This window comes from Acipenser ruthenus, chromosome 12, assembly GCF_902713425.1.
Source record: "Acipenser ruthenus chromosome 12, fAciRut3.2 maternal haplotype, whole genome shotgun sequence".
Classification (NCBI taxonomy): Eukaryota; Metazoa; Chordata; class Actinopteri; order Acipenseriformes; family Acipenseridae; genus Acipenser; species Acipenser ruthenus.
In genome coordinates, this window is record NC_081200.1 from 6,262,658 (window position 1) to 6,276,809 (window position 14,152).

Consider the following 14,152-nt stretch of genomic DNA (forward strand, 5'->3'; position numbering starts at 1 on the left):
GCAAAGAGTAAGTGAAAACATTAAAATGTAACTTTAAAATAGTTTTAAATATTGTTATTTATAGGTTAATTTCATATTTATGTGGGTTTTTTTTATTAAATAACTGGTAGTACTGGGAGTTCCATTAATAGGTCCATTAATGATTAAACTGAAATGACACTGTAGTTGCAGTATTCATTAAATGAGCTTATCACAAAATCCTACACTATGACCAGAATGACATTTACATTATAGAATCACATTATTATTAATTGTCTATGACCAGATGAATAAGTAGAAGTCACAATGGTATTGATGTATTGTAATCACATAAATAATTTGCAGGTATAAATCTGGTCACAGGTAAGCATACAGTACTTGTCCAATGTTTCATTATATCAGTGAACTGTGTGTACTTTTCAACAGCTTCATTGCTGTTCTTAATGTCTTTTCATTCTCAACAGTGTAAAATTCAGCGAATTACAATTTGCTCAAACTCTGATCTTTGCCACTGAAGAAATAAACAACAGGACAGATATACTCCCTGGTATTTCACTGGGTTATAAGATATACGATGATTGCAGTACCATACCTTTGGCTATAAGGGCAACGATGGCTTTAGTGAATGAACAGGAAGAAAATATGTACTCTAACCAGTCCTGTACCAAGCCATCTACTGTCCATGCTATAATAGGACCAGCTAGTTCTTCACCAGCTATAGGAATTGCGACAACAATAAGGGCTTTTCACATACCAGTGGTGAGAAACACTTTTAAAATTAAACCTTTTACTACTGTAAAATATTAGGGCTGCATTAATAATAGTTATATAAGAAATACTTTTTTTACTGCCTCTTTCTTTTCATATGTGCAATCTTATGTCCAGTATGTTACAAAATATGTCGCCTTAGTAGCATAAATGTATTTATTTGATTAAATCTGTAGATGCATCTTTGCTGGAGGTGGGTTACCCCGTTCTAATCAATCTGAAAACCCCTTCAACCTATCCTAACAGCAAAGTCAACTTGACTATCTGTACAGTTTTATATTCAGACCCATATCATAGGCATGTACCATAGTACGGTGAATAAAAAAGTGAAACATTATAACATACAATTATTTAAATTAGACTATATATATTTTTTGGGGTAACCGTTTTGATATAACTTTTCAACATGCTTCTACTGCTGCATTGTTTTTTAAATACAGAAATTTGGGTTCAAAGAAAAGTAAAATAAATGGTACATAAGCTTCTCTATTTCATGTTCTATTATTTGTTTTCTATACACATACATTTTCTTTCATTCCTGAATAATATTTAAAATCTTATTTTTTATAATATTTTTTGTTTGTTGTTAATTCCAGATTAGTCACTTTGCAACCTGTGAATGTCTGAGTAACAGGAATAAGTACCCTTCGTTTTTCAGAACCATACCAAGTGATTATTATCAAAGCAGAGCCCTGGCACAGCTTGTGAAGCATTTTGGATGGACTTGGATTGGGGCAATTAGAAATGATGATGACTATGGCAACTCAGGAATGGCTACCTTTGTGAAAGCAGCCCAAGAGGAGGGGGTTTGCATTGAATATGTAGAGACTATTTACAGAACGTATCCAAGAGAAAAACTAATTAAAACTGTAGATGTTATAAAAAAGTCATCTTCAAAGGTTATTTTAGCTTTCACTTCTTATACAGATTTTGAATTTCTGGTTAAAGAACTGTTGCTTCAGAATGTTACTGGTTTTCAGTGGATAGGCAGTGAATCTTGGATTTCTGACAAAAACCTTGCAGCAGGAGAAAGTTACAGAGTTCTGGGGGGGGCACTGGGTTTCACAGTTGCTAATGCAGCAATTACAGGTTTGGAGGAGTTTTTAATGAATGTCCGTCCATCTGACACCCCTGGGAATTCAGGCTTAAGAGATTTTTGGGAAACTGTTTTCAGTTGCACCCTGACTACCCAAGACAAGTCTGCATCGGTTAATCCATGTACAGGGTCTGAGAATTTAGCAGAGGTAAAGAATGAGTACACTGATGTAACTGATCTGGGAAATGCCAATGATGTCTATAAAGCTGTGTATGCTGTAGCCCATTCACTACACAATCTGCTTACATGCGAAAGTGGCCAGGGACCTTTTGCTGGTAAGACATGTGCAAATAAGAAGAGGATTGAACCATGGCAGGTAAGCGACTATGTTTTATACTATTAGGAATTACATTCCTGTGTGCTTCATTGTGCTAACATCTTGTCTTTTTGTAGGTAGTACATTATCTGAAAACAGTTAATTTCACTACCAAGAATGGAGATAATGTTTATTTTGATGAAAATGGGAATCCAATTGCAAGATATGCATTAGTTAACTGGCAACTCAATAAGGAGAGCATCATAAAATTTGTTACAGTTGGTCTCTATGATGCATCTTTACCAGAAGGACAACAGTTTATTATGAATAATGTCAGTGTTGTTTGGGCAGGTGGTCAGGATAAGGTAATGTCTACCTAATACTATTTGAACTTTATCAATGTTGTATTAATGTTCATAGATATGTGTACAAATTTAAGTGCGCAATGCAGACACACAGTAGGACAGGGTGAATGAGATTAAAGCACAGTTAGATATTTAAACACAGTTAATAAGCAACGTATGCCTGCCATCACTATATTCATCACCAGCAGGGAAAAAACAGGGTCTGGTTAGTATTGATTGCTTTTACGATCATACAACAACAAATCATGTAACATAAAACTAATTCCAGTTAATGGGCTATATGTATACGTTTTTTGTTTATAAATAACATTTTTCGTGGTACTTATGTGTTTCATTTAGGTTACGGACAAACAGGTCTATAGTACATGTATCAGACTTATATTACTGTAGGTCTATAGTACATGTATCAGACTTATATTACTGTATCTGTAGGCTATTATTCTCTCCTAGCAACTAATAAAAGGAGGAATTGTGGCCAAGATTCCTGTCAAAAGACAGAGACAAAATAAGATACAACATATTCTTTTGTTCAATTTATTCAACCAGTACAATTCCTTATTTATTTATTTTTTTAGTTTAATGCAACAAAATGCATATTCTTTGTTGAACTTTTCAGGGGTGGAAATAAGACTCCCATTGCACAGCAATTTGATCCATTCCTGGTTTTACAAGGTGTTTAATAAGACACACGTGAGCTTGTTAACTTTACACTGTGGATTACCAAGCTCCTATTAAAACCTGTAATATGAGTCGTATTTCCATGCCTGCTTTAAAAAATATATATATTTGGGCAATGCCATGTACAATATGAACTTAGAAGTTAAGTTATAGTCGTTGAACATGAAAAAAGTCACGTGTCGATCACGTACCTTAATTCAACCTTAAGTAATATATGCAAAAAAGCAATCCTTTGCAACTTGTTATGGTGAAACAAGACAGGTGCATAGATCATACATAAGTTAAAAATGACGGCATTACGATTTCGTCCCCAAACCCCATGATATAAACATTGTTAATACATACACCCCAATGTCTTGATTATTGAATACTGTGAGTATGCTGACAGAATGTAATACATTGTAATTGTTTCCAAGGCGCCTAAATCAGTGTGCAGTGAGAGCTGTCCTCCAGGCACTCGGAAGGCTGTTCAGAAAGGAAAGCCTGTTTGTTGCTTTGACTGCATACCATGTGCTGAAGGAGAAATCAGCAATCAGACAGGTAGGGATGGAGCACTGGACAAATACAACACTTTGATCTGTACTTAAATATAATAATTATAATATTATTATTATAATTATTATTTTTATTATTATTATTTTTATTATTATTATTGTTATTATTATTAATAATAATAATAATAGATTGTAAATAAGATTTTCAGGTGTGACTGCAGACTTATTTACAACATGATATTAACTGATTTTTTATTTATTTTTTCTTGCAGATTCTATTGATTGTATGAAGTGCCCTTTGGAATACAGGTCGAATAACCAAAAAAAACAATGCATCTTAAAAGCCATTGAATTTCTATCATTTGGTGAAATCATGGGGATGTTGCTGATGATCCTTTCATTGATTGGGGCTTGTTTAACCACTGCTATAGCTATTGTTTTCTTTCGGTTCAGAGATACCCCCATTGTTAAAGCTAATAACTCTGAACTCAGTTTCCTTCTTTTGTTTTCATTAGCTCTGTGTTTCCTTTGTTCACTTACTTTCATTGGCCAGCCCTCTGAGTGGTCCTGTATGTTGCGCCACACTGCCTTTGGGATCACATTTGTCCTGTGCCTCTCTTGTGTTCTGGGGAAAACAATAGTCGTGTTAATGGCATTTAGATCTACACTTCCTGGTAATAATATGATGAAATGGTTTGGGCCAGTCCAGCAGCGGCTAACTCTTTTTGCATTCACATTCATTCAGGCCTTAATTTGCACTCTTTGGTTAATAATATCCCCTCCTTTTCCAAACAAAAACATGAACTCTTTCAAAGACAGAATCATTTTAGAGTGTGACCTGGGATCTGCTGCAGCATTTTATGCTGTGTTAGGGTATATTGGGTTTCTTGCTGCCATGTGCTTTGCGCTCGCTTTTCTGGCTCGTAACCTACCAGATAACTTTAATGAAGCTAAATACATTACATTTAGCATGCTCATATTCTGTGCTGTTTGGATCACTTTCATCCCAGCTTACATCAGTTCACCTGGGAAGTACACAGTTGCTGTAGAAATATTTGCAATTTTAGCTTCCAGCTTTGGTTTGCTCTTCTGTATTTTTGCTCCTAAATGTTATATTATATTATTTAAGCCTGAGAAGAATACAAAAAAACATTTAATGGGTAAAGGGCCCTCAAAGCCACTTTGAAAAAAATAATAAAAATGTTCTAAAATATGAAAACATGGTATAAAAACACATTCAGTCAAGCACTGCAGCCCCCGCATTAGGTAACACAGGTCCTTTTTTAAAGACAGCTTCAAAGTTGCTCTTATACAGCGTGCTTGAAGATTCACTTTTAAAAAACAATAACATTATATATAAATGAAATATAAAATGAGAATTTCATTATACCATGTTAGTCAGTCATGTATACATTTTTTCTAGGTACAGTATTAGATTTTATAATACCCTGTAAGCCAGCACACTGTATTATCCAGCAGAATGTTCTGTTCCCAGGTTAGACAGGTTTTACTGTACACTATTGGATGCTAGAAATTCTGTAATATGTTTTACAAATGCTCTCTTGTTAAGTGAATGGTTTGAGGGCTTCATATTTAGCTGAGATATTAATTGTTAGTGTTTACAGCTATCTTTAATTGTTTATTTAAATATTGGAATGTTTCAGGCCACTGAATGGCCTCTTAAAATGTGTAATTGATTAATTGTAGTCTGTGTTTACTGTTTTTCCTAAGCACAGTTAAAAAGATTCTCTATTTTATTTACTGCAACATTACATCACATCCTAGATATATCACTGGTGATAGGCTTTAATAGAACTTCTCTATAATGTACTGAAGGTCTCAACACTGTACAGCTATGGCCAAAAGTTTAGCATCACCTAGACTTCTAAGATTGAGACATCTTTAAAAAAAAAAAATATGTGAACATAATTTAGATCTTTTATATAACATCATGTAAAAAAATTATATTGCAAAAGACTACCAGAAGCCATAACAGTAGTACAGTATTTCATGTTAGATTTTGAAATGTCACTGTAACAGGGCGAGGAGCCCTGTACATGGATTTGTTTATTTATTTTTAGAATGGGGTCTCCCCCTCCACCCCTGTGCAGTTTATTATTGTGTATTTGTTTTGTTGTATTGTTATGATTGATTGTATGTATATTTGACAGCGTAGCCGCGTTTTGTTTTGTATTGTTTAGTAGCTCTGTTCTTTTGTAGATTCAAAATCAATATATTCACAGTACAGAAATTAGAAAAGGGTAATTAATATGTACACAAGGGATACGTCCTTACATAACACATTAAAATGAATCCCACTGTATTCGATTCAGTCAACTGTGCTACCATATTATCACAAGCATGCTTTATTAATAGCATGCTTTTATAAAAGTATACTGTCAATATTATCTTACTTTTTTATTGCAATCCTAGTGCTCTTTTACACTCAGCTTAAATACTTACAGCACAAAATGAAGTCTGTGTTTACTGCATTTTTAATCAAGTACTAAAAATCCATTTCAATGTAGTTCACTACATTGTTCATAATACTTGTAACAATACTGATATATTGTCATTTCCGTGTGGTTATATTTTCCCTATTATCTATTAATTAATTATTATCAATAATTACCTTTAACACATTGGTCATTGCATTACAAACACTTATTTACAAATTGGTGAAATTACACCTTGGTTTGTCCATCAGACAACTGCTTTACACACTTAACCCTTTCACAGCTGTGAAAACACAGTACAAGGAAGGCATAAAGCAATGGAATGTCAAGAGCAAGGGACCCTCAATATTCCAGTTCAGGTCATTATAACAACCAGGTCCTAAATTAGTAATTGAAAGGGCTGAAGGGCCAGAGTCTAAAGTGTGACATACATACAGCGCAGACAGACTGACAGACAGGTGACCACCTCCGCTGTATACTAATGCCAGGGAAAGTACAAAATAATAAAGAAAAAAGTTGTCAAAAACATACAAAATCATGTAAGTGTATATATGTATGTGTATATATAGATATATTATTTCTTTCTTTATTTATTTCTTTATTTATTTTTAAATATTTAATTTTGTTTGTGTTTTATTCATATAATTTATTTATTCATTTCGTCTTTGTTATTGTCATTGTTTATTATGCAGGCACATACCCTGTTTTTTTTTTTTCAACACAGCTTTTTTCCTTATATCAGGATTGTTGTAATTCAAAATGGGTTGTTTTTGTTAAAGTTCTGATGCCACCTTTGAATGTAAACATCAATCTCTCTTTCCTACTTTCACCTAAAGAAGAGACCTTGAGGTCTTGAAAGCTTGTGGTTAATTATTGTTTAGTTAGTCCAATAAAAGGTATTGCATCTCCTTCTGTTTATCTATCGTCTCTGACCTGATACAGCTATCATTTCATCTATCAAAAACATACTGTAATAGTATTGTAGCGTGCACAGGGGTAGGGGTTAGGGCTGGTAGGTGATGCAATCTAAACATGCAGACAAGCCTGCTCCTGCAAGGGAGCCCGGCTCATGTGTACAGCGGTATCGGCGCTATGCTTCAAAGCAGGAGGTCCTGGGTTCACGTCCCACCTCTGCCTGTGAGAACCCCCCTGCTTGCGGGAACTGAGGTTCGCCACAGTATTGTCAACCTGTGATCATCAGTCTTTACTACACATTTGTATCGATCAATTATTTTGTTGGCATGTTCAACAAATGAAAACCTACTCACCACTGAATGAAATACAGATCTTGAAAAGTACACCTCTCTCTGGAAGCTGTTCTTATCTCATTCCCCTTCCTCCTCTACAGTACTGGCCCCTTCTTCAAGAATACAAAATGTACTTCCTCTGGATCTCAATTGTGTCAGTATCCAAACCAGCTGAGTTGCAACCTCTGAGCTTACACATTGCAATTCATTTCTATAATTAATCATAACCAAATCTATTTAAATAATTAAATAAATAAATATATAAATAACTAAACAAACAACACTCTGTAATTGCTAAGTCATGAGATTCACAGTGGTTTAGACCTAGATGATTACTACACAGCTGTTTGGTTTTTTTTCCACACAGGCAGATTCATACCTTTGAGAATTACTGCTTTGGTGGGAGTAAGAAACTTACTTCATGCTCATTTCATCACATGTGATTAGCAATGCACTACAGTATATATACTCAAGAAATTGTCTTATCTTTACTTTGATCACAAAGACAATTTTGAAATGCTACTCATGGCAGTAATATTAACTGCTCTTTTAACAAGGGCAAATGAGCCTGTTTGCAGTTTGCGAGGCAGACCAGAATTGCCTCAGTTTTCAAAGGATGGGGACATTACAATTGGAGGACCTTTCAGTTACACCACAACCTTGTAGATGCCAAACCTCCCTTTAAAGAGAGCCCTGAACCACTAAAATGCAAGGAGTAAGTGAAAACATTAAAAGGAAAAAAAAAAAAAAAAACTTTAAATAGTTTTAAATGTTGTTATTTATTGGTTACTTTCATATTTATGTTTTTTTTTTTTTTTATTTCTTTTAATCAAATTTACCAGTAGTACTGGCAGTACAGGTCCATTAATAATTAAACTGAAATGACAGTTTTCAATATCTTATCACAAAATCCTACACTATGACCAGAATGACATTTACATTATAACCAATAACATGTATCGCATTATTATTTATTGTCTATGACCAGATGAATAAGTAGAAGTCGCAATGTTATTGATGTATTGTAATCACATAAATATTTTGGAGGTATACATCCGGTCACAGGTAAGCACACAGTACTTGTCCAATGTTTGATTATATCAATGAACTATGTGTACTTTTCAACAGCTTCAGTGCTGTTTTTAAAGACTTTTCATTCTCAACAGTGTAAAATTCAGAGAATTCCAATTTGCTCAAACTCTGATCTTTGCCACCGAAGAAATAAATAACAGGACAGATATACTCCCTGGTATTTCACTGGGTTATAAGATATATGATGATTGCAGTACCATACCTTTGGCTATAAGGGCAGGGATGGTTTTAGTGAATGAACAGGAAGAAAATATGTACTCTAACCAGTCCTGTACCAAGCCATCTACTGTCCATGCTATAATAGGAGCCTCTAGTTCTTCAGCTACTATAGGAATTGCGACAACAATAAGAGCTTTTCACATACCAGTGGTGAGTAAACCTTTTAAAATTAAACCTTTTACTACTGTAAAATATTAGGGATGCATTTATAATAGTTATATAACAAGTACTTTTTTACTGCCTCTTTCTTTTCATATGTGCAATCTTATGTCCAGTATGTTACAAAATATGTCGCCTTAGTAGCATAAATGTATTTATTTGATTAAATCTGTAGATGCATCTTTGCTGGAGGTGGGTTACCCCGTTCTAATCAATCTGAAAACCCCTTCAACCTATCCTAACAGCAAAGTCAACTTGACTATCTGTACAGTTTTATATTCAGACCCATATGATAGGCATGTACCATAGTATGGTGAATAAAAAAGTGAAACATTATAACATACAATTATTTAAATTAGACTATATATATTTTTTGGGGTAACCGTTTTGATATAACTTTTCAACATGCTTCTACTGCTGCATTGTTTTTTAAATACAGAAATTTGGGTTCAAAGAAAAGTAAAATAAATGGTACATAAGCTTCTCTATTTCATGTTCTATTATTTGTTTTCTATACACATACATTTTCTTTCATTCCTGAATAATATTTAAAATCTTATTTTTTATAATATTTTTTGTTTGTTGTTAATTCCAGATTAGTCACTTTGCAACATGTGAATGTTTGAGTAACAGGAATAAGTACCCTTCGTTTTTCAGAACCATACCAAGTGATTATTATCAAAGCAGAGCCCTAGCACAGCTTGTGAAGCATTTTGGATGGACTTGGATTGGGGCAATTAGAAATGATGATGACTATGGCAACTCAGGAATGGCTACCTTTGTGAAAGCAGCCCAAGAGGAGGGGGTTTGCATTGAATATGTAGAGACTATTTACAGAACGTATCCAAGAGAAAAACTAATTAAAACTGTAGATGTTATAAAAAAGTCATCTTCAAAGGTTATTGTAGCTTTCACTTCTTATACAGATTTTGAATTTCTGGTTAAAGAAATGTTGCTTCAGAATGTTACTGGTTTTCAGTGGATAGGCAGTGAATCTTGGATTTCTGACAAAAACCTTGCAGCAGGAGAAAGTTACAGAGTTCTGGGGGGGGGCACTGGGTTTCACAGTTGCTAATGCAGCAATTACAGGTTTGGAGGAGTTTTTAATGAATGTCCGTCCATCTGACACCCCTGGGAATTCAGGCTTAAGAGATTTTTGGGAAACTGTTTTCAGTTGCACCCTGACTACCCAAGACAAGTCTGCATCGGTTAATCCATGTACAGGGTCTGAGAATTTAGCAGAGGTAAAGAATGAGTACACTGATGTAACTGATCTGGGAAATGCCAATGATGTCTATAAAGCTGTGTATGCTGTAGCCCATTCACTACACAATCTGCTTACATGCGAAAGTGGCCAGGGACCTTTTGCTGGTAAGACATGTGCAAATAAGAAGAGGATTGAACCATGGCAGGTAAGCGACTATGTTTTATACTATTAGGAATTACATTCCTGTGTGCATCATTGTGCTAACATCTTGTCTTTTTGTAGGTAGTACATTATCTGAAAACAGTTAATTTCACTACCAAGAATGGAGATAATGTTTATTTTGATGAAAATGGGAATCCAATTGCAAGATATGCATTAGTTAACTGGCAACTCAATAAGGAGAGCATCATAAAATTTGTTACAGTTGGTCTCTATGATGCATCTTTACCAGAAGGACAACAGTTTATTATGAATAATGTCAGTGTTGTTTGGGCAGGTGGTCAGGATAAGGTAATGTCTACCTAATACTATTTGAACTTTATCAATGTTGTATTAATGTTCATAGATATGTGTACAAATTTAAGTGCGCAATGCAGACACACAGTAGGACAGGGTGAATGAGATTAAAGCACAGTTAGATATTTAAACACAGTTAATAAGCAACGTATGCCTGCCATCACTATATTCATCACCAGCAGGGAAAAAACAGGGTCTGGTTAGTATTGATTGCTTTTACGATCATACAACAACAAATCATGTAACATAAAACTAATTCCAGTTAATGGGCTATATGTATACGTTTTTTGTTTATAAATAACATTTTTCGTGGTACTTATGTGTTTCATTTAGGTTACGGACAAACAGGTCTATAGTACATGTATCAGACTTATATTACTGTAGGTCTATAGTACATGTATCAGACTTATATTACTGTATCTGTAGGCTATTATTCTCTCCTAGCAACTAATAAAAGGAGGAATTGTGGCCAAGATTCCTGTCAAAAGACAGAGACAAAATAAGATACAACATATTCTTTTGTTCAATTTATTCAACCAGTACAATTCCTTATTTAATTTTTTTTTAGTTTAATGCAACAAAATGCATATTCTTTGTTGAACTTTTCAGGGGTGGAAATAAGACTCCCATTGCACAGCAATTTGATCCATTCCTGGTTTTACAAGGTGTTTAATAAGACACACGTGAGCTTGTTAACTTTACACTGTGGATTACCAAGCTCCTATTAAAACCTGTAATATGAGTCGTATTTCCATCCCTGCTTTAAAAAATATATATATTTGGGCAATGCCATGTACAATATGAACTTAGAAGTTAAGTTATAGTCGTTGAACATGAAAAAAGTCACGTGTCGATCACGTACCTTAATTCAACCTTAAGTAATATATGCAAAAAAGCAATCCTTTGCAACTTGTTATGGTGAAACAAGACATGTGCATAGATCATACATAAGTTAAAAATGACGGCATTACGATTTCGTCCCCAAACCCCATGATATAAACATTGTTAATACATACACCCCAATGTCTTGATTATTGAATACTGTGAGTATGCTGACAGAATGTAATACATTGTAATTGTTTCCAAGGCGCCTAAATCAGTGTGCAGTGAGAGCTGTCCTCCAGGCACTCGGAAGGCTGTTCAGAAAGGAAAGCCTGTTTGTTGCTTTGACTGCATACCATGTGCTGAAGGAGAAATCAGCAATCAGACAGGTAGGGATGGAGCACTGGACAAATAAAACACTGAGATCTGTACTTAAATATAATAATTATAATATTATTATTATAATTATTATTTTTATTATTATTTTTATTATTATTATTGTTGTTATTATTATTATTATTATTATTATTATTATTATTAATAATAATAATAATAATAATAATAATAGATTGTAAATAAGATTTTCAGGTGTGACTGCAGACTTATTTACAACATGATATTAACTGATTTTTTATTTATTTTTTCTTGCAGATTCTATTGATTGTATGAAGTGCCCTTTGGAATACAGGTCGAATAACCAAAAAAAACAATGCATCTTAAAAGCAACTGAATTCCTGTCATTTGGTGAAATCATGGGGATGTTGCTGATGATCCTTTCATTGATTGGGGCTTGTTTAACCACTGCTATAGCTATTGTTTTCTTTCGGTTCAGAGATACCCCCATTGTTAAAGCTAATAACTCTGAACTCAGTTTCCTTCTTTTGTTTTCATTAGCACTGTGTTTCCTTTGTTCACTTACTTTCATTGGCCAGCCCTCTGAGTGGTCCTGTATGTTGCGCCACACTGCCTTTGGGATCACATTTGTCCTGTGCCTCTCTTGTGTTCTGGGGAAAACAATAGTCGTGTTAATGGCGTTTAGATCTACACTTCCTGGTAATAATATGATGAAATGGTTTGGGCCTGTCCAGCAGCGGCTAACTCTTTTTGTATTCACATTCATTCAGGCCTTAATTTGCACTCTTTGGTTAATAATATCCCCTCCTTTTCCAAACAAAAACATGAACTCTTTCAAAGACAGAATCATTTTAGAGTGTGACCTGGGATCTGCTGCAGCATTTTATGCTGTGTTAGGGTATATTGGGTTTCTTGCTGCCATGTGCTTTGCGCTCGCTTTTCTGGCTCGTAACCTACCAGATAACTTTAATGAAGCTAAATACATTACATTTAGCATGCTCATATTCTGTGCTGTTTGGATCACTTTCATCCCAGCTTACATCAGTTCACCTGGGAAGTACACAGTTGCTGTAGAAATATTTGCAATTTTAGCTTCCAGCTTTGGTTTGCTCTTCTGTATTTTTGCTCCTAAATGTTATATTATATTATTTAAGCCTGAAAAGAATACAAAAAAACATTTAATGGGTAAAGGGCCCTCAAAGCCACTTTGAAAAAAATAATAAAAATGTTCTAAAATATGAAAACATGGTATAAAAACACATTCAGTCAAGCACTGCAGCCCCCGCATTAGGTAACACAGGTCCTTTTTTAAAGACAGCTTCAAAGTTGCTCTTATACATCGTGCTTGAAGATTCACTTTTAAAAAACAATAACATTATATATAAATGAAATATAAAATGAGAATTACATTATACCATGTTAGTCAGTCATGTATACATTTTTTTCTAGGTACAGTATTAGATTTCATAATAGCCTGTAAGCCAGCACACTGTATTATCCAGCAGAATGTTCTGTTCCCAGGTTAGACAGATTTTACTGTACACTATTGGATGCTAGAAATTCTGTAAAACGTTTTACAAATGCTCTTTTGTTAAGTGAATGGTTTGAGGGCTTCATATTTAGCTGAGATATTAATTGTTAGTGTTTACAGCTCTCTTTAATTGTTTATTTCAATATTGGAATGTTTCAGGCCAGCGAATGGCCTCTTAAAATGTGTAATTGATTAATTGTAGTCTGTGTTTACTGTTTTTCCTAAGCACAATTAAAAAGATTTACTATTTTATTTGAAGAAATAAACAACAGGACAGATATACTCCCTGGTATTTCACTGGGTTATAAGATATATGATGATTGCAGTACCATACCTTTGGCTATAAGGGCAGGGATGGTTTTAGTGAATGAACAGGAAGAAAATATGTACTCTAACCAGTCCTGTACCAAGCCATCTACTGTCCATGCTATAATAGGAGCCTCTAGTTCTTCAGCTACTATAGGAATTGCGACAACAATAAGAGCTTTTCACATACCAGTGGTGAGTAAACCTTTTAAAATTAAACCTTTTACTACTGTAAAATATTAGGGATGCATTTATAATAGTTATATAACAAGTACTTTTTTACTGCCTCTTTCTTTTCATATGTGCAATCTTATGTCCAGTATGTTACAAAATATGTCGCCTTAGTAGCATAAATGTATTTATTTGATTAAATCTGTAGATGCATCTTTGCTGGAGGTGGGTTACCCTGTTCTAATCAATCTGAAAACCCCTTCAACATCAAAGTCAACTTGACTATCTGTTTTACAAATGCTCTCTTGTTAATGAATGGTTTGAGGGCTTCATATTTAGCTGAGATATTCATTGTTAGTGTTTACAGCTCTCTTTAATTGTTTATTTCAATATTGGAATATTTCAGGCCACTGAATGGAGTGCAAACAAAAAAAGG

The 14,152-nt window shown here is 34.2% G+C and overlaps 1 protein-coding gene and 1 pseudogene across 1 annotated transcript; both read left to right on the plus strand.

Annotated features, from left to right (window-relative positions):
- Positions 1-432: 432 nt before the first annotated feature.
- Positions 433-6,802, plus strand: LOC117973233 (extracellular calcium-sensing receptor-like; the record flags this gene model as incomplete). Its single annotated transcript, XM_059034200.1, has 5 exons — positions 433-738; positions 1,344-2,159; positions 2,237-2,464; positions 3,559-3,682; positions 3,909-6,802. Coding segments are annotated over 5 exons (2,388 nt in total), but the record flags the coding sequence as incomplete, so codon positions are not given.
- A 1,053-nt stretch (positions 6,803-7,855) lies between these two features.
- Positions 7,856-13,510, plus strand: LOC117416505 (extracellular calcium-sensing receptor-like; annotated as a pseudogene).
- The last annotated feature ends 642 nt before the right edge of the window (positions 13,511-14,152 follow it).